Here is a 21,561-nt window from a genome sequence, read left to right as displayed (position 1 = left end):
AGAGATGGATCTCCAGACAAACTGCAAGATGTGGTGCTTTCAGGGACCTGGGAGCCGTGGCACCCAGCGCTGGCTTAGGACCCTCCTCGTCTCTGAGGCCCATCTGTTATTTGTAAGAGACTCTTCCTGATGTGCCTGTGGGTGAAGTTTTCTGGAAGGGGGATCCAAAGTGACATTCGATCGATTCCATCATGGCACCGCAGTGGGGATGGACGGACACCAGGGAAGTTGGGAACTCAATGAAAGTGTCCTACCTATTTTGTCATCTCCTACCAGAATTTCAAAGCAGTGTCGATAAGACTTCAGTTACTCATCACCTTCTAAGGTCATATCAATACACTTTCTGCTTGCACTTAAAAAGCATAGTATTTTCACTGTGGCTTTACAATAAACACAATGCCAAAGCTACATTTTAGGAAACATGCACTCACCCAAAGACAGGAGTGCTCTCTACCAGTATGAGAAGGAACAATTTCTACCAGGTCACTCTCTGGGCTACGGGAGTCTACTGCAATATTTGGTCCTGGGCTTCAAAAACCACTAGGAGAGCTTATGATTTGCTCAGAAAGCTGAGCAGATGAAAACATTCAAGAAAATTTATGGCTGAGAGCATCAAATTTTTAATGCAGTTCTCTTTATAGAAAAATAAAGCTCCCTCTTAAGGATCTTATAAGATGAAGCTATATTTGTCAGTTTCTTCCTTGACAACAGCTTGTCTGTGGGCTTGACTTACATGTGAGCAGGATTTAACTCAGTGAAAACAAAATGCCTTCATTCTAACAGCAAACGCAAGGATTTGTGGTAACAAAATGTCTACATTCTAAATCTATGAAAATAAATAAGGGTGTATTTCATCACCTCCTAGCTGGTACTTACAGGCAATTTTCTGCACCATTTTGGCAGCTATGGAAAATTAGTAAAAAGGGCAGGAAAACAGGCAAAAAAAAAAAAAAGAAAGAAAAACAAATAAAAAAACAAAGCAAAGATGATAATTCAAGAAAAATACATGGCAACCAGAGGATAAGAGCTAACCATAATGTGGAGTTTCAAACACGTTTCCGTATTAAATAAAATTTAAAACATAGAATTTACAGAGGAATACAACGTTTGCAAATGAAACGACAAAAAATAATGACTGAAAATATAAGTAACATAAAAATCTAAATATTTAATCTTCCTTAAAGGTACACAAAGTGAAAATTTCCAAGCTTTGATTTTATTGTCATAAGCTCGGACGTTTAGGCCCATGTTTGCTGAATAGAGCCAAGACCCTGCAGAAGTAATTGTCTTCAGGATAATTTGTGTAGGAGTCTCTTCCTACAGCAGGTAAGCACCAAGCACCAATATACACCATAACTACCCTCTTATCTGCCCGGCAGTATAAGGCCTTCTAAATCAGCCTGGTAGAAGATATGGGCAGCCAACTCTCGCAGTCACCATCTGTGGCAGTTGCTGACTTGAGTTGGCCTAACAGGGGACAGAGCTTATTCCTAGGTTTGGTAGTCTCCAGGGGCCTAGATAGAAATTCTGCAATGGGTTCCACTCCAGAGTCTGCCTAGGGGGACCTGGGCAGCCCCACCAAGGTCCTGGATTCCTTAACAGCTCGCTTCGGGCAAAGCAAGCCTTGGCCCAGAGCTGGGCTTGGGGCTGCCACTTTCTTAGCAGTCCCGATCAGGAGAGGAGTGGGCTGGCAGGCCTGGAAGGTGGGAGCTGCCAGGAAAGCCTCTGGGCTGGAGTGGTGAGTGTTTTTAAATTCTGACTTTAAAAGCAGACTTACTGATTAGAATGTCATAAGCTGCCTGTGCTGGGGATTAAGGCTTGAATTTGCCTAATGACTCTGATCTCAGAAGAACCACACCTCTCTATACAGCTTAATTTCTAATACTGAAAGAGGACCTCAAACTCTGGAAATCTTCATGGCCAGCATCAAGTACAAAGCAGAACTTCACTTAGCCGTTCCGATGAGGTGGGGCTTTGGTCTTGAATGTACTACGCAAATGGATCCTTACTGTAGGTGGGTGTGCTTATTTGGGGAGAAACTGATCAATTCTTACCTCATTCAAACCTGGAGTAATAGTTGGTGCGGCAATAAAAACAACAAAAGGAGCAAACTCGGCAGTTCTCAGGACCTTCAGTGCCTGTGTAGAAATAAAAAAAAAAATTGAGACTTAGAAGAAATAAGTAATGTAACGTTCAAATGAGTCAAAATTGACACAACTGAAAAAGCCCTTGATTCAAATTTTTGGCAAGGCATTATTAAATTTACCAACTTTATAGATGACTTACATTACTCCTTTTATTCCAAAGGATAGACAATAGCCATCAGCAAATAAAAGGTAACAAACTGGACATTTTTCTTATGCATCTCATGAATCAATCTGACTTATTTTTCTTTAGAAAAGTTAACACTGATTATGTTGGTTAATGTTCATTTAAACCGGTTATTAATTATAGCCTGAATTTCAGTTTATAGGAAATGCATTTTGGGGTAGATTGGGACCAGCAGGCTGGCTTACCACAGATTTAGAGCCCACTTCACATTTCAAATTTCAAATTTCAAATTGCTAACAAGGACTGGCAAATCCTGGCCCCTGTTACTGTGAGGCTGTGTTCGCAGCTTATGAGTTGCCCTGATGAAAGATCCCCGTGAGCTCACGGGGAAGGGAGACCCTGTCCAGGGCTGGAGTCTGGTGCCACTAAAGGAGCTGTGTGGCTGTGGGCAATTCGTAGACCCATGAGGAGACACTGCATTCAAAGGGGAGGGACCTCTGAAGCCCCTTTCAGTTCCCTCTTCAGGCCATCAAAAGCCTCTAACTGTGAAAGCTATAAGTTTGCATGCACATACTGTGTTTCTCCGAAAATAAGACCTAGCCGGACAACCAGCTCTAACGCGTCTTTTGGAGCAAAAAGTAATATAAGACCCGGTCTTATTTTACTATAATATAAGACCCGGTCTTTATAACATAAGACCGGGTCTTATATTACTTTTTGCTCCAAAAGACGCGTTAGAGCCGAGTGTCCGGCGAGGTCTTATTTTCGGGGAAACAGGGTAGTGTAAAGCTGACATCTGATGGTGCAACAGTTGATTCTGGTAAGGGATTACTGCTTCAGCTCCTCCCCATGAGGACACGACACTCCTAGAGGTTACAAACTCCCCTCTATGGAACAAATCCCAAAATACACAGGCACACAATTCACAAGTGACTGACATATAATCAATTTGTAGGCATCAGGGGTAAAAATCGTGCTGTCCTTTATCCAAGAATTTAACATGTCTATTCTGTTACCCACATTTTGCTTTCTAAATGGCCTTTCAACTGCTTTGCCGCGTTCTTATGCATCTCATGAATCATCTGACTTATTTCTCTTTAGAAAAGTTAACACTGATTATGTTGGTGTTTCCCTGAAAATAAGACCTAGCTGGACAATCGGCTCTAATGCGTCTTTTGGAGCAAAAAGTAACATAAGACCGGGTCTTATATAATATTATAGTAAAATAAGACCGGGTCTTATATTAACACTTTTTTGCCTGGCTTATTGTAGTAGCAATTAGACCAGTCGCTCTGTCTCCAGTTTTGCTCCCTTCCAATCCATACAAAATGATCTTTCAGAAATGCAAATCCCAGCGTATCACTCCTCTGCTTTAAACCCTTCAACAGCTCCCTCTTGGCCCTGGGCTAAAAAGCACAGTCCTTAGTATAAATGTCAGATCCTTCTCTCAGGAGCTGACCCAGGCTTAGTAGTCAGCCTCTCTCTGCCCTCCATGCACTGGCCTTGCTGAACTACTTTCAGTTCCAGGAAGGCCCCAACTCTCTCTGGCTTCCTGGCCTGTTTTCTTCCTACTCACTCTGCCTGGATCCTCCATCCCCTCGTCCCTGCCCCCACTGTCCCTTTTGCTTGGCTGAGTGTTTACTGAACAGAGTACTGATGTTCTTTACTCTGGAAAGTCCCGTGTGAGCTCTGAGCTGAGGTCAGGCGCCCCTTCCACGTGCTCCGGACGCACCTGCACGTATGCACCTGTGGTACCCATCACACTGGGAACGCAAGCAAGTGCCAGGATACTGGAGGGTAAACCTCTTGAAGGCAGGGGTGCATCTTGTTCAGTTGTCGCCCTCAGGCCTCAAATGGAACCTCGCATACATTGTCTTTATGATAAAATGAAAATGTAATACAGTACATATAATTTGTACAAAATCTATTTCGCCTTTTGAGGCAGGTTTGACTACAGGGCACTATGCTTTTATGGCTGAAGGGACTCTCTTGACCTCTAGGAATATACAGGAATGTAAGAGGCAAATTGGATAATAAAGGTTTTTGTGTGCACACTTCTTTTGTGTGTGTGCAAATTCACTTTCATTAGGATTACGTTTGGGAATTTTAGTTACACAGTATCTCCTTCTGGGTTAAGGGAACCTGGCACATTGTTTTACCTGTCCATCAAAGTGCTTTAAATGTGAAAGTCACTGGCTCAGATTCCTCTTGTGAGAAAGCTCTTCAAACTTGCATATGTTTACGTTTGAAGGAGGTTAAAGGGCAACCTCTTTACCAATGTTTTTGTGACTGAAGACTTTAGCAAGGAACAGACATGGAAAAGTCCACATATAACTGAATTGAGCTTAACAGGCATTTTCCCTTAGAATGGTCCTTTTTGTCAGTATTGTCTTGGGCCTTTTCTTCTGTCCTTCCTGTGCTTGTAAATCAGGTGATTACAGGTCAGTTGAGACATAAGGCTCCTCATCACTCCACACCCACCCACAGCCAGCTTCTGGGCAACTGAAATGGGAAAAAATTCCTAATGCACAGTTCCTACCCTTGCTTCCATCCCTGAAACTACTTCCAGTGACAGATGGAACTCGACACAGCCTAGATGCTGAAAGGAACCCATGGATAAGGTCGATGACACCTTAGGCATGAAATGGTTTTCTCTGCTCGGTGACCCTAGCCTGATAGCCACCCAATTCTTTGAATATCTTAAGTTCTAGCCTTCTACCATATTGCAATACCAGAAAACACTACTCAGAAAACATTAGCTCCCTGCAGATTACCCTTCTCTGTGCCGCATGTACATGCTTTGTTTCTACCCGTAAAGACATGAAGGTCATTCCGCACTGACTGCATGGAGCTGTCAAGGAAGACTGTACTCATCACACTGCCCAGTGGCCTTTGTGCCTAAGAATCACGTTATGTTCCTGTAGCAATTAATTCCAAGGAAAGAACTGGCATACTTCTATCAGACGAGAATTACATGATCCATGACATTCCCCTTTTTGTACTGGTTGCCTGGAAGTTTAGAGCTAAATTTCCTGTTTATCACAGTAACTACTGTAGCCTCTGCGGTTAGCATATTTGCTTCCTCTTCCTTTTCAGGGCTTTAATTTTCTATGTCTATCCCATATTATTATATTTTCAAAAATTATAAGATGCCTCAAATCCTGACTGAGATTTTCTTGTCTAGTTACCCTTATGTCTTCAGTGGAGTTACCACATTTTTCCTCAGTTATTCTTGAAGGTCTCTGTCCTCATCCTCTGCTTTAGTTATGGGTCTCAAATGGGTGCCATTTTTTGTGCAGTCTCAGCTTGCCTGCGGTTCAGGGTCACTTTAGGGACAGGAAATGGAATTGCTTCACAATGATTCCCCTCCCGTAGGCTGTTAATATGTGACTTTAAGATGATCTCTACACCCGGTTCCTTTCTGACTTAAGATGAGACACAAATTTGTTAATATTCACAGGCAAATATCTCTTTTCTGAATCCTAGAGAATAGGGAGAATCTAGTAAGATCACTGAAAATACACTGGATTCAAACAGCCAAAGTAACATTAATTTAACACTTAAAAGTTAATTCTTTAGTTTTCTTTTGAGGAGATAAATTGATTTTATGTCTCATCTGTGGTCAATAATTAATCTCAGGTTACCATGCTCAAGGAATCAAAACTCATTTGACCAAGTATCTAAGATGCAGATAACTTGAAGACTTATTTGGTTTGCAAACTTAAAATACATAACAGCAAGCACCTGAGTCATGTGGTATAACAATCTAACGGTTTAAGGAAAAGCACAGTGACCCCGGAAACCATCTTAAGAGAGCCAGCTGATTTCACAAAACAGCCCCTGGTCCAGAACCTGGCTGTTGTTTTATAGTACAGATTCCTAACAAGACTGCAGCTACAGCTTGATGACAACCTTTCCCTTTGTGGATAAAAGCAAAATCGCAGATATTCTGCTACTCTTAACTTTTTAATGTAACAAATGGATAAATCAGAATAAAATTAAAATTTAAAACCATCACAGTAAGTTTTGATTACACACTGGAGCTATTAGTTTCAGCTGTAGGGACATAGATTATTTTCTGAGCCATGGCTGTTTCCATGAGAAATAAGTCCCATAGTTTTTCTCAGGTTTGACTGCCTTCTAGATTTTTTTCTAACTATAAACAAACAAACCAACCCAGATTTAAACTGTACCACTACATACAAGTGGACCAGCTGAAGGATTCTCAGGGTTAACTCTTCTAGGACAACACAGTGAACGGAGGCTGGGATTTATTGCAAAAAAAGTAAAACCCAAACCAACACTGTTTAAGTTCAAACCTCATTTTCAATCGGCTGTAAAACCTTGGTCAAGTCATAATTATGTTAAGCCTTGGTTTCTTCATCTACAAAAGTAGATACTGATATCTTTATTTTAGGGTTATAAGGATTAGGTAAGGAGTTCTAACACTTGGGGAAATATAGAGCAGTATAGGAATACAATCTATTATTAGTTTTAAAAGCCAGGTTATAAATTTTCTTCTAGTTTCATGTCTTTATAATGGTCCTCTAGGTTTCAAGTTGGACCACAATGTCTTATCATACAGTATTATTAGACCTGTGTTCAATTTGGCCTGAACTGTCTAAAATAAGTTAAGCTGGAACGAAGTATTGAGCTGAACTAAACGAGCTGAATGCTGGTGTCAGGTGGTCTTTATATGCTCCATATGTAGTGGAAGTAGTGTCAGCAGTGGTAGAAGTGAAGGGTTTTAAAAAACGCCACATGGCATTTCTCCCGTTACGGACAGTTTGTGATATACATAGAGGAAGGAATTTCATCCTCACCAGCTTGCCTTCTTATGTGTAGTTTTAGCTCCTGGCACAATGCTTGGAATATAGTAAGTGCTTAAGACAAGCTGGTTGAATCAAACTGTCCATGAGATACAGTAGAGGGGGTAACCTAACAGGCTGGGGCGGGGGGAAAGGAGCGTGGAGAAAAATGTCTTAAGGAGAGAGCCTCCTTGGAGCAATGAGGTTCTGTGTGACAGCAAGTCGGTCATGGCCACGGGCATCCTGAAGGCAGGATACGGGCCTTACTGAGCCTGGGGAGAGAGTGGGCTAAAGGCAGAGAAGCCCCAGGGCGAAGCCCAGTAGGTGCAGACTCTGTGGGCATGTGAAGACTCTGTGGGCATCTGCAGCAGTACCGATGGACAGAACAGTCAGTGTGAGAGCAGAACTGCGCATGAGTCTAGACAGGGCATGCGTGGTCCCGAGGGGGAGAGCCTGGGACCAGACTGGTCAACCAGACCAACGAGAGGAGCAGGACCTGAATGATCCCTGTCCCCAGGGCCACAGGCCCAGAGAGGCTCAGGCAGAGAACAGGGAGCCTAAGGCCTGCCGTCAGGGGTGGGTGGCCCTGAGAGATCACGGTTCTGAGAGCTGGGGACACAGGAAGCAGGAGAGAATGCAGTGAGCTCATCCAGCAGTCAGGGGGAGCAGGGAGAGTGCCCAGCCCAGGGCGAGGGGTGTTGTGGTGCCCAGTGCCACACGTAAAAGTGACTGCTGTGGACGTCCTGATAAGGCTGAGAGAGGTGTCTCCCACTCAGCAGTGCAGAGCAATGCATGACTGTGCAAGGGCAAGGGCACAGGGAGAGCTGGACGCTCAGAGTGGAGCAGTGGTGGCAGCAGCAGCAGCAGCAGCAGCAGCGGAGTTGGCAGCAGCGGCAGCAGCAGCAGGTAAGGCAGAAAGCCCTCACAAGTGGACTTAGGTAATGCAGAGGGGGTCTGAGGAGCCCTGCAGCCAGCATACTGCTAGAGACATTACTACCAGCAGAAAACGACGTTCAGGTGAAGACCAGTGTGGAACCCAAGGAGAGGATGCCGAAGACCAGGACCAGGATTGAGACTTTGCCTCTAGCCACCCCTGGCCAGAAGGTTTTTCCAATCCCTAGTGAGGAGGGATTAGTAGTTAAACAAAAATCAATCTGTGTCACACATCATATATTTAGTTCTATACAGGTCCAAGTTAATTAAGTCAACTGGATAGTGTTCATCCTGCTGCTGCTTCCCTCCCCGGCCCCTTAACCAGATCCCAAGTTCAAGAAGCCCATCAGGTGCTGTGAAGCGGAAATGGGTGAACCCACTGGCCCTGATGTTAGGGTCTTGGAGCCGAGTAACTGAACCGTTAGACCCCAGGTCACATAGACTCTGGCTACGCAGGTTCCATCCTCCCTCTGGGGATGGCTAGGGGACCAAGTCTCACACAGTGGCCCTGAGCAAGGATCTTCCCTGCCTGGGACAGCCAGGTTACCCCCTGATGAAATGGAGCCCACTTTAAGGGAGCTGGTCTACCATTTCAGCAGGTGGTATGCTGATTCTAAGTGATAAAGGACTTTTGGTACAGACAGGTCTTAGAAATGGCAGGCCCGTGTCACGGGGCACGCAGAAGCCTCTCCTGTAACCTGCCCTGATGTTTACAACTCCCAAATCCTTCCTACTGAGCTTTAAGTCCCACTTCCGCTGGGATTGCACTCAGAGGTGAAAAAATAGCTTGTCTGTATTTTTGATGTAAAGGCCTTCGGCTTTCTCCTTTGCAAGTTTAGTAATTCCCATTGCTTCTAGCATAGGATTTATCTACAAATCATCTAATCATCTCTGCGTCTGGCTCTGAGTCCTCTGCAAGTTCTCCATATCCCTCTTAGCTTTAGCTCAGGGTCAGGCATTGTCCTCAGCAAAGAGATGGCAGAGGCTGACAACCACTGCGAGGCCGCGTCCCAGCTCCATCGGACATCCCCCACCCCACAGCCAGGCTCGCTCACGCTTGCTCTCATAAAGCTAGTGCTGTGTTTCAGATCCATGCCCCAGGATCAGAGTTTTTTGCTGGGGATTAACATAAGATGCTGGCAGAGGCTCAGATAGTCCAGCATGAGCTGTACCCAGAGAGGAAAGGTGGTTGTTGGGATAACAAGTGCCAGAGTCTCATCCTGAGGCTAGAGCACTGTAGGATTTCTGGCAGACACAGACCCAATCAGGTACTTTATTGAGCTTCTGAGTACAATGAGTCTCATAAAAGAATAGTCTCTTCCTATATACATGGTGTGTTCACTAAGTCCAACGATTAGTCAGTTTGCAGTCTAGACTGTTAACCCATGATGCCTTCATTACTGATACTTTCTGGTAGTTTATTAAATTATTATGCAACCCATGACGTTCTGATGGCATTTTTGACTTCAGGACCTGAGCTTAGCATGCAGGCAGGATGGCGGGGGGCTAGATGTGGCTGGGCACTACCTGGGGCTCCACGTCCAGTATTGCAATCAGCCCCTGCTCATGGATCTTCCGGATGGTCTCCAGTTTTGTCCCATACATCGCATCCTCATGACTGCCATACTCCAAGTATTCATTATTAGAGATGTCTTGCATCATTTGGTCATGAGATACAAAGTAATAATTCTTTCCATTTTCTTCATCTTTCTTTGGAGGTCTGGTTGTATCTGCAAAGTCACATGTTAAGAGAAGTTTAAATGGCTGAGCTTATGAGCCTACATTCCCAATGGACCTACTCAAACCCAATCTCTTCTTGGAAGCTATGGATTCTTTAGTGTATGTCTTATGCTCTGTTCCCACCCCCAGTAGCTTTGTAGAAGTAAACTTTAGAAGTTATATTTATCTGTGTGACATCAGACCACAATAGTGAGTGAGTTGTTTGGTTTGGTGAATCTTTCAGTGTTTAGATCAGATCTATTTCATTCCTTCATGAGTCACCACAGGAGAAAGACGCTAAATGACCCAAGATTAACACAATTTACTGTATGCCTTAATGCAGTTAGGCATAGGGAAAAAAGAAGAATTGAAAAAAATGGAAAACCACATATGGCTATCTAAATTTAAATAACTTAAAATTAAAAATTCAATTAAAAAAAAAAAGGGGCCGGTCCGGTGGCTCAGGGAATTAGAGCTCCGTGCTCCTAACTCCGAAGGCTGCCGGTTCGATTCCCACATGGGCCAGTGGGCTCTCAACCACAAGGTTGCCGGTTCAGCTCCTTGAGTCCCTCAAGGGATGGTGGGCAGCGCCCCCTGCAACTAAGATTGAACATGACACCTAGAGCTGAGCTGCCGCTGAGCTCCCGGATGGCTCAGTTGGTTGGAGCACGTCCTCTCAACCACAAGGTTGCCAGTTCGACTCCCACAAGGGATGGTGGGCTGCACCCCCTGCAACTAGCAACGGCAACTGGACCTGGAGCTGAACTGTGCCCTCCACAACTAAGACTGAAAGGACAACAACTTGAAGCTGAATGGCACCCTCCACAACTAAGATTGAAAGGACAACAACTTGACTTGGAAAAAAAGTCCTGGAAGTACAAACTGTTCCCCCAATAAAGTCCTGTTCCCCTTCCCCAATAAAATCTTTTAAAAAATTCAGTTTCTAGCCTCATTAGCCACATTTCCAGGGTTCAACAGCCACATGTGGCTAATGGCTACTGTACTGGACAGTGCAGAACACTGTCAGTTTTGGAGAAAGTTCTATTGGATGGTGCTAGTCTACAGCATCTTGCAAAAGGAGAATGTTAGAATACAGCAAAAGGCATACTATATTGAAAACACAGTGACCTTAGCCAAATGTGGCCATAGTAGTTAAGAAAGACCTAAACCAGGAGATGGCAAACTATGGCCTGTGGGCCAAATGCGGCCCGCTGCCTGATTTTGTAAATAAAATTTTATTGGAATACAGCCACGTCCATTTGTTTACATATTGTCTGTGACTAATCATGCTGCAATGGCAGAGCTGAGTAGTTGTGATGGAGACCATGTGGCCCTCAAAGCCTCAAATATTTACTATCTGGTCCTTTATAAAAAAGGTTTGCTGACTCCTGACCTAAGTGAGTGTAGACGAAAATATCTGCAGTAGTTCCTAGTTCTGTGGGATACTAATAGGACCAGTATTCTACAAAACACACTTTAGGAAATTTTTTTCTAGACAAGCCAGGAATATTGGTTTTAATTTTCTTTCCCCATCACCTCTTTCTTCTCCCTCTCTTTCTTCTCCTCCTCTTTCTCCTCTCTTTTCTTTCCCTTCCCTTCCCTTTTCTTTACTTCTTTTCCCTTCCTTTCCCTCCCTTCTTTTCCCTTCCTTTCCCTCTCATTCCCTTCCCTTTCAATTTCCTTCCTTTCTTCCTTCCTTGAGTGGCAAGGACAAATTTATGCTATGCTTTGCTGTGCATGGGTCTAAACCTATGGGGAAGTCCCCCTCTCCTACCCCAACTAGACTATTAGAACTTCCAAGTGCTCATGGACATCAAAATGTGGATGTTTTAAAAAAGAACTTTTGGGGTGGCTGGATGGCTCAGTTGGTTAGAGCATGAGCTCTGAACAACAGGGTTGCTGGTTCGATTCCCATATGGGCCAGTGAGCTGCCCCCTCCACAACTAGATTGAAGACAACGAGCTGCTGCTGAGCTCCCAGAAGGGCAGCCTGATGGCTCAGTTGGTTAGAGCGCGAGCTCTCAACAACAAGGTTGCCAGTTTAATTCCCACATGGGATGGTGGGCTGTGCTCCCAGCAACTAAAGATTGAAAACATTGAAAACCGCGACTGGACTTGGAGCTGAGCTCCACCCTCTACAACTAGATTGAGGGACAACAACTTGGAGCTGATTGGCCCTGGAGAAACACACTATTCCCCAATTAAAAATAAATAGATAAAAAAGAACTCTTTCTCTAGGCACACGAAAAGCTGAAGAAATGGCATACTATGTAGATGCTGTACTATCTTCAGTCATCTCAGTAGGTAAATATATATATATATATATATATATATATAAAACCGGGGCCAAATATTTCAAAGAGTAGACATGACTGAGGCCACCAACAGTATTCTTTAAAAGCAAGCTACTTTAGCAGCAAGATGACTACTATTTACCCAGTATCTGCTAAGTGCTTCACATGATCTCAATCCTCTTTATTTCTCTAGAGTTACTTCATTTTATAGTTGAGGAAACAAAGAGGGCAAGAGGTTAAGGATAAAATAGAAAATAAGGGGAATAAAAATATTACAGATTTAAATTCTTTATAATAAACAACTGATAGCACATTGACTGGGTTTTAAAAGTGATAGAAGTCAAGCATTTAGGTACTGAGTAAGGAAAATATTGTTATATCAAAGAAAACTATTCTATCATTAAAACCTATTTTTCTGGAGAATAATTCATCTGGGTAATGTTTATGACATACTGTTGGAAAAATTAGGTTACAAACAGAATGAAATGTGCCCAATTTTGTTAAAAAACAATGACAAATACATACACTACACATATTTATACTGAGAAGCCTGGAATGGTATACAACGAAATATCTATTGGGGGAGTGGGGTTGAAAATATTAAATAATTTTCTTCTTTGTTCTTTTTAAGAGCTTCCAAATTTCCTATAGCGAACAGTTATTACTTATGTAATCAGAAAAAAATATGGAAATCACAATATTAAAAAAGTACTAGGAAAAACATAATTAAAAGAGAGTGAGACATGGCTTACGTGGAATTGGGTACGCAAACCGGTCTGGGTGCTTTGTGATGAGGGTGTTTTTTATGTGTCTTCTCCCAACACCATGTGCACCTGTTTCATTTTTTGAAAAGGAAGTTAAAATTGACAATTATATTATATTCACAAAATGTTTTGAAGATGAGAATAAGAAAACCACTTCCACAATCAAACTTACCTAATAAGACTAGTGTTTTCCTTTTGAATGCTGGCAGTTTTACTACTTCTTCATATGTAACAAGATCTAATTGATCAAACACTAAAATGCAAAGATTTAGAAGAAAGGTAAATTTATAGAAGGACTATTTCATGTATGTAAATTATAATTTTAGTGGCAAAACCAAAGTAATAGTAAAATCATGTCTCAAAAAATATAAATCCAACTTATATTTAAGTTATATGACCTTTTGAGAGAAAATTTCATTTTTAAGCCCATGAAAATGCACTTTAGAACCAGGGGCATCCAAAGATACATTGAACACATGCATAAAAGTCCAGTTCTAAAAGATACTGCATATCTTTTCATGCAGTATCCAACAAATCATATGAATTCATTCAAAACCACATGCTGTTCAGATTTTTGCAATTCTAAGATATCAGCAATACTAAAAAGAAAAAAGTCTGCAGACAGTGACCAACATGAATATAGCATGAATGCAACTAAAGTTAACCAAGAAAGAGGCTAACACCATTATTGCTAGGGATGGATGAGAGATGCATGGACAGCTGGTCTTTAACTTCATGGTTCTTTCTTTCAACAGAGTTGTAGAAGGTAGCATGCTAGATTCTTTCAAAGTCAAATTCGGTAACTATGATTTTACAAGCTTTTAAAATGAGCATGTCACAGTTTTATTGTAACCCAGCTATCCATTTGATGGAAAGTCTTGGGAATGTAAGTAGGGGTACATGCTTTCCTGGGCCCCAAACTTTGTCAACCTGTGTACAGTAAATCAGGATGAATAGAATGGAAAGAAGCATGAAGCAGAGTCTGAGCTTGGAAACCTTTGCAAAAGGGAGTTCTCGAATCATTCCAGACTGAGAAGAAATACTTTAAAAAATATTTTTTGGAAACCTGCCTCTTAACCAAACTATTACAAAGACTTTCCCGAGAGGATGACCATTCCTGTTGAAGTTCAAGGTAGTCCAATTCTTGCACATTTGAAAATTCTCACGAAAAGGCTAAAACCGTGCATCTATGTTTCCTGTAATATTTTTCTGCATAGTAATAACTAAATGTTGTCAGGCACACACTGCAATTTCTTTTTTGAAGAATATGAAATAAGCTCTGGATTTTAGAGGAGTTGAAATAAATTCTATAGAATTGATTCCCTGGTGTAATAAAGGAATCTTGGGAGCTTCAGTCAGTCACTAAGAGAAGCTTCTACTTCTCTGAAACAGTATGGCCAAATATTAGCTCAGTCCTTAACATTTGTGATCTTCCCAGTAGCAAAGAACCTTAAAATACAAAATAGGATACTCTGGAATGCAACAGATCAGAAACAAACAAACAAAGGATCATTCCCAAAATGTTAAGAAAAAGAAATACAATATGTTAAAATAAGGGTTAGTGCATGTTAATGGGTATTTATGCATTTGTTGTGTTTTGATAACTTGATTCCATAAAGGTTGACTGAAAGTCTTTAAAGCATATTCTCTACCAACAGCTAAAAACCAAGAAATGCTTTCTGTGTTTAGAATGGCAGACTCACAAAATTAAAATGAACAGGAGGTTCTCTTCATAGTAAACCTAACTAGTCATGCTACAGTGGTAATGGAGTGACGAGAGTTGCAAAAATAAAAGCAGGAGTGCTGATGGCATTGCTTTTTATACCTACTGCCCTCAGTGATATTTTCCATCAAGAAAAAGTATGCTTATGAAAGAGATGCATCAACAAGCAGATATATTTTAATATATAAAAATAATCAAGCATCTCACAAAAGAGCAAGATGATGATGACACAAGTTTTCTGAATGGTATACACACACCTTGTCCTCTATGGAGCCCTAGCTCCAATCCTACTGAATTAAGACTTGTCATTTTTTAAAAACACTAAGAATGAGTTAGATATCAACCATCAACACCACAAACAGATGAACAGATATGTGGCACATCAATATCTTAACCATAAACAAGTAGCATGAAGAGGTTACTCTGGTCTAAATGAAATCAACCACATGGTCGTAGGTTTGAGAAACAATAAAAAAAGGATATTTTAAAATAAGACATACAAGGAATATAAGGAGAACACTGAAAGACTGGACTTTTAAAGGTTTTAAGATGTTCGCTCATTAAAAAAGGACTTAGTGAAAGGAAACCGTTAAAAACAAAGAGGCATAGTCACTCAACAGGTTACTTACATGCACAGAGGCCATTGGGAGTAAGACAGCATGAAAAATGTACAGGGGTCATTGAAATATGGCTTTTAATATATTAGTAAAATAAAAGTATAATATGCACAAAAGAAACTTTACCATGCAATATTCTAAACATGAGGCAAATAAACCACAGTAAGAAACAAACTCATTTTAATAAAAATTCAACAATATCCTTATATAAAAGCCAGTGGGTTTTATATACTAGCATACACATAGAAATTTTGTCTGGGAATAGTTACAGGAAACCTTCTTCAGGGAGTGCAGGTGTGGAAGCCTTTTATTTTTCGTTTTGTACCTTCCTGTACTATTTGCAATTTCTAATCACGTGTGCCTATTACTTATTGTTTAAAAAGAAAAACATCCACCGGGCAGTGAGATTGTGGGCCATTTTTTGCTGTCTTTAGAGTTCTCTGTATTAAAGAAAAAAATTATAGCTTTTTAAAGCCAACAGTACTAATTTGTGGCATTAAGCACAATTTAAACACACCTATGAATGGCATTGCAGAAATTCTCTATGTTCATATGATGTATGTAAAGAGGTTATCTCAGGATATTCAAACATCTCTGCTCAAGACTAACATAAAAAATGAATTAATGAATACCTTTTTTCAGTTTCCATTAGTAACTTGATCTCAAACTGATTTTGGATGTCCTAAAGCTGAGGAACATCGATGTCTCAAGATTATAGTTCTTCTAGCAGCATGACAATGCTTTTCCCATCAAATTCATGTGGCTAAAAACTTTTCTGCATTGCAGAAAATGTATTTGCTGTAAACACTACATAATCAAATCTATTCCCAAGGCTTCAGAAATACTGTCTGGCATAGTTTGTTCATATTACCTGGATTTCCTGGTAAGCTATTCAATATTCATGAAACTTTTTAAGTATTTAGGTAACTACTTTCCAGTTGAATGTTTTTTGTAAATGAGCCTTTAACATTGATTCCTTACCTCAGTTTTGGAAAGCTAGAAATATCTTCAAATACCGTACAAACCACCAATTAGAAAAGACACTGTACACTGGCAACACTGGGCCGAGTGCACACTCAAAGTTTTTGTTTTCCCCATACACACACGGTGTTTAAAATAATTTTAATTAGTTATCACATTTGAATATCAGATATTTAACATTAAAATCTGGGTTGCCTTCCCTTGAAAGGACAGAGGATATGGTAACACGAGGCCCAGAAAACTACTGCTTAGGAAAACGCCAACGATAACAAAAAAGTGGTGGTGGTGGGTCTCCCCCAACCTTTTAGTTCTAAGTTTACAAGAACTTAGCCAAGTCCATAGTTTTGGATAGGAGGTATAATGTCAAAAGAGAAAAAGCAATTCTATTTTATCCCTTTGAGGTCCCTGCCTTCTTATTCAAGGGCAATACCCTTCAAACTTGATAGGCAATATTTACCAGAGCTAAAGCCTGAGATAAGGGAAGTGAACGAGTACTTGGCTTCATTAAATGATACCCATTTGTGAAGTCCAGTGATGAAAGAACCTGAGAGCCACTGAATTTTAGATTAGAAACTATATCCTTGATTGACTAAGTGATCCCCCCGTTTTGAGGCCCACAGGAACCAAGTGATTTGTGCAAGTTGCAGGGTTACTCAGGTGTGCTAATTCCTGGTCCTATCTCAGGTTGCCCATTAAGCTTACATGGAGCATCACCTGTGATGAATCAGGAGAACGGAAACAATGGAAGGTCAGTGATGCCCCAGCCGTCAAAGCATGGAAAAAGGGAACTGTGGAAAAGACTGGCTGCCAGACTGGATGCTGATTCTCTGGCACTTTTTCCCCCATTAGTTTCAGGTGTGCGAAACAATGTAATAGTTAGACATTTACACCCCTCACAAAGTGATAACCTCCCTCCCACAATCTACTACCCCTCTGACATCGTATATAACTGTTACAATTCCACTGACTCTATTCCTTATGCCGTACTCCACATCCCTTGACTATGTATATATATGTATATACATATATATACATAGTCAAGGGATATAGATACATATACATATATATTTAATTATAGTTGACATTCAATATTATTCAGCTTCAGTTTCAGGTTCTCTGGCAAAATTCTTGACAGCTAAATTCAGTAGTGAACAATTCAATGGATTCTTTTAGAGGTTGTAGTTTTTCAATCAATTGGCTTTGTATTTTTCCTCAGAGCACTCATGTCTATGTGCCCTCCATTAGTATAGTATAAAGTTAATGATGAATTGACAGCCTTAGTCATTTCTTTGCTTTTCTAGGTTTAAATTAATTTTAATGGCAACTATCGATCTATAGCATTTAAAATTATTGTAAAAATTGCAAGGATATATATATACATACATACATACATACATATATATATATATATATATATATATAAATGTTGATACATCTTGTGAGCCTCTTAGAAGCAGATGGAACTAAAGGTGGTGACTATGGAACGGAGCCTTGGCAATAACCATTGCTATTTTGTGTTAAACATTTGCTGATACTACAGTGAATTTCTTCTGGTAGTATATACTCCTTGAGCATTATACAATTAATAGTTGCTAAATTATGTTTAACTTGTTTTAAATATTTCTTTCCTTTATAAAACACACCAAAAAAGCTATTATCAGACTAGTTCCTCTGTAGTGGCATATAATCAGAAATGATAACTTATTGGAAATAAAAACGTGCTACAATGTACCTAATGTGAAGGGACAGACTCCTCATTTAACTGAACCGTTTAAAATTAACACATGTGGCCACTCACATTAATTCCACATTATACAGTACTTCAAAATGTTTACTTTTACTCTCTGAATAAGAAATGAACCATTCAGAAATAATTTTTCCTATTAATGCTAATAATGTGTTATAACATTCTACAGAGAGAAATGCATTTCATGTTTGTCAGGAACATTATATTGTCAAATTGGGTCTGCATGACAGTATTAGCTTGATTTTTTGTTTTGCCACATGTTTGATTTTTGGAGTGATTTCTGAAACCTTGGGAACGAATCTAATGCCAATGTTGGAACTTGCAATTCCTCAGAAAAATTTCTTTATAAAAGGAGTCATATTAAGAAGCTATTGAAAATAAGTAAATACCACTCTATATATCATCATGCACTTTCTTTAAGTTATATCCTGTGAGTCTTCTGGGAATTCTACTGCAATGACAGATCATGCTTTTTTGGTATTCATTTCAATTTTTAGCAAACAAGTGAATATTTTGTCTTAAGTTGATGCAAGCTTCCATATAGACAAATGTACGAGGAAGGGAAGGCCAAGATAATGCTCTTGGTCTTTGAGGAGCCAAGGAAATACCATAGGGAAGAAGCCAAGTCACAGAAACTGACCAAACCAAGTTAGTATCCAATGTCATTTGTGCTTTTTCAAACCAGTCACCGAACCATTTGCAGCATAGCTCTCTATTGAGAGCACAGCTTTGCCCTTTGAAATGTGTCGTAGGGCCCAGTCCAAGGGCCAGAGAGGAGCCAGGAGCAAGGGTATTTGCTCAAGACCAATCTCAGCAAGGAGGCAAGAATCCCGGAGACTTAGCAAACTCTCAAGCTCTCATTTCTCAGGGGAGGACTTAATGTACTGGGTTCTTTTTGTTCCAGAAAATACTATTTCCAAACAGTATTTTCTTCCAATAAAGTATAGCTCTGTAAAACGTCTGGCAAATAACCAACATAATTGAAGGTAGGGGTTTCTTAATGTTTTTGCAAGCTGATGAAGATCTCATATGGTGGAATTTTGGGATAGAGAACTCTGAAGACTGAATTGAGATGTGACATCTATTTCGGTTTTTGAGATATATAACCGGCCTTGTGAAAGTGGTACTTTTCCCTACCTGCATTGTGCTTTGCCAAATATTTATCTTTGTACTGCTTCTTTTTCTTGCCAAACCAAGTACAGCTGGCCTGCTGCTCCTGTTTGGTCTTCTCCATGGCGATGCAAGCTACTCGCCTAGCACACAAAGAAAGAGAGGGGGGAAAAAAACTAATGTATAGTTTTATGTTGATAAAAGAGAAAAATCACTCATGAAAAGTTTACATGAACCTGTGTGAACATACTCCTCACAAAGTTTTTCACGTCATTCAGATAAAGGTTGTTCTTTGGCTTTCATGACAATTTCCTAGAAATGTTTTAAAAACACAGGCTTACAATAAAATGACATTGTGTTCCTTGAGCATATACTAATTGATAACACAGATAAGAAGCCCAAACATATGGTCCTGACATACAGTGAAAAGAGCATGGGATTTTGAGTTGAGACAGGTCTGCTTTTAATCCTGGCTCTTTAAGTAGCTTTTATCGATTTAGTGTTTGGTGCTTTTCTGGGAAATTTACATGTATTAACTCAATCTTTCTAAACACATGAAATTGTGTTACTGCTTTACAGATGAGGGAATGGAAGGACGGAGAGGTTAAGTCATTTGCCTCAAATCATACAGCTAATAAGTACAAGAGTGAGGACAGTCTAGTCTGGCACTAGAGTCTGTGCTCTTAGCCAGTACCTTCTATTGGCAAATTCCTTAACCTCTTAGAGCCTTTTGGATGGATTATAACAAAAAATGCTAACAATGTCCCTAGCACAGTGGCCGGCACAGCAGATGCTTAATATGTGGTCCTACTACCTCATGGTGATTCTAGTCTACGAGATAGAAACAAATGCTATGATTAAACCCACAGTTAGAATTGCAATCAGAAAATTATAATTTTGTTGTACATGATTATAATATTCAACATCTGTAACATATGTACAAATGTTAAAAAGTTGCTCTCTTAGATTTAGTTTAAGCAAATTGTGTGATATTGCCATAGAAGGTTTTGCTTATGGATTAACCAGGGGTCCCCTAGTGAGCCACATATAAGGAGAATCCAAAATCACTATCAGAATGCCATACAATGCTATTGAAAATGACACATTATTTTCCAAAGAGTTTGTACTGATTTTCACTCCCCCCAGCAGGGTATGAGAGCCCCTTCTTTGCCAAAACTTGGTATTATCAGTCTTTAATTTTAGCCATCATGGTGGGCAAGTAATGGAATAACACTGTGTTCTGAGTTTGCATTTTACTGATTATTAATGAGATTGAGCTCCTTCCTGTGTTTATTGGCTATTGGCTTTCCTCTTTTGTAAAGTGCCTGTTCCAGTCCTTTGACTATTTTCCTATCCAGTTGTCTACCTTTTTCTTATTGATTTGTAGGAATTCTTTATATGGCTTGGATATTACACCTTCGTTAGTTACACATGTTGTGGATATCTTCTTCCACTTTGTGGCTTGCCTTTTTACTCTTTTTATGGTATCTTTTGGTGAATATAATTTATTAGCATTAATTTAGTCAAATTTAGCAATCTTTTCTTTTATGGGAAGTATTTTTGATATCTTGTTTCAGAAATCTTTCTTTGTCCCTGAAGATATACTCCAATATTACCTTCTCAAGGTTTTATAATTTTGTCTTTCACATTTTGGTTTTTAATACACTGGAACTGATTTTTGTATATGGTGTGGTTAGGGGTCGATTTCTTTCTTTCTTTCTTCCCCCCCTAACAGATAGATACCCCAATTGTCCCAGCACGACTTATGGAAAAATATCCCTTCCTCACCAGTGACTCTTTATGTATGGGAGTGTTTTGAAGTTCTCTTCAATTGGTCTATTAGAGCACCTCCATTCCCATCCTTTAATATCTTAATTACTGCAGCTTTGTAAGTCTTGGTATCAGGTGGAGTAAGAGCTCCCTCCTTTTTCTTCTAGAAGAGCATCTTGACTACTCCTGATACTGTGCATTTCCATGAAAACTCTAAAATTAGCTTGTAAATTTCAAAATGGTTGGGATTTTGGTTGGGATTGCAGTGAATCTATGAGTCAATCTGGGAGGAGTAGACTTATTTACAATATTGAGTCATTCAGTCCATGAATACAGTATCTCTCTCCACTGATTTAGGTCTTCTTTCATGTCTCAATACATTTTATAATTTATCCTGTAAGTGTCTTGAACATTTTTGTTAGATTTGTTCCTAGGTTGTTCATTTTTTTTTAAAAGAGGTTTTATAAATGGTATTTTAAAAAAATTTGTTCTATTGAAAATTTCAAACATACACAACAGTAGAGAATAGTGTAATGAACCTCAAATATTTAAAACCCAGCTTCAAAATTTATTAACTCATAGCTTATTTTGTTGTATTTACAACCTACCCACCCCAGATTATTTTGAAACCAATCTAAGCTTGTATCATTTCCTCCTTAAATATTCTTAAATTCCCTTTAAATCGCTCCTTCCCTCTTTTCTTTTCCTTCTTGCAATTTATTTGTTGCAGAAACTGGTTGTTCGTTCTGTAGTTTCCAAGTCTGGATTTTCTGATTTCATCCCTGTGGTGTTTTCAGTAAGTCCTTCTGTCTTTTGTATTTCCTG

At 40.0% G+C, this 21,561-nt stretch overlaps 1 protein-coding gene across 15 annotated transcripts in view; it reads right to left on the bottom strand.

Moving 5' to 3' along the window:
- The window catches only part of CASK (calcium/calmodulin dependent serine protein kinase), a 416,202-nt gene that overhangs the window by 6,955 nt on the left and 387,686 nt on the right, over nt 1–21,561 (bottom strand). For 10 of the 15 annotated variants that reach the window (XM_081041785.1, XM_081041787.1, XM_081041777.1 and 7 more), the window contains 5 exons: nt 18,994–19,109; nt 12,961–13,041; nt 12,777–12,857; nt 9,540–9,742; nt 2,055–2,138 (listed from right to left, as the gene is read on the bottom strand). In XM_081041785.1, the coding sequence (XP_080897911.1) occupies nt 2,055–2,138; nt 9,540–9,742; nt 12,777–12,857; nt 12,961–13,041; nt 18,994–19,109 (565 nt within the window). The remainder of the gene's footprint in view (nt 1–2,054; nt 2,139–9,539; nt 9,743–12,776; nt 12,858–12,960; nt 13,042–18,993; nt 19,110–21,561) is intronic. The other 5 variants (XM_081041786.1, XM_081041780.1, XM_081041782.1 and 2 more) reach the window with 1 other exon arrangement.

The sequence above is a fragment of the Rhinolophus hipposideros genome (assembly GCF_964194185.1).
Source record: "Rhinolophus hipposideros genome assembly, chromosome: X".
Taxonomy (NCBI): Eukaryota; Metazoa; Chordata; class Mammalia; order Chiroptera; family Rhinolophidae; genus Rhinolophus; species Rhinolophus hipposideros.
This window is presented reverse-complemented; position numbering and strand designations above follow the sequence as displayed.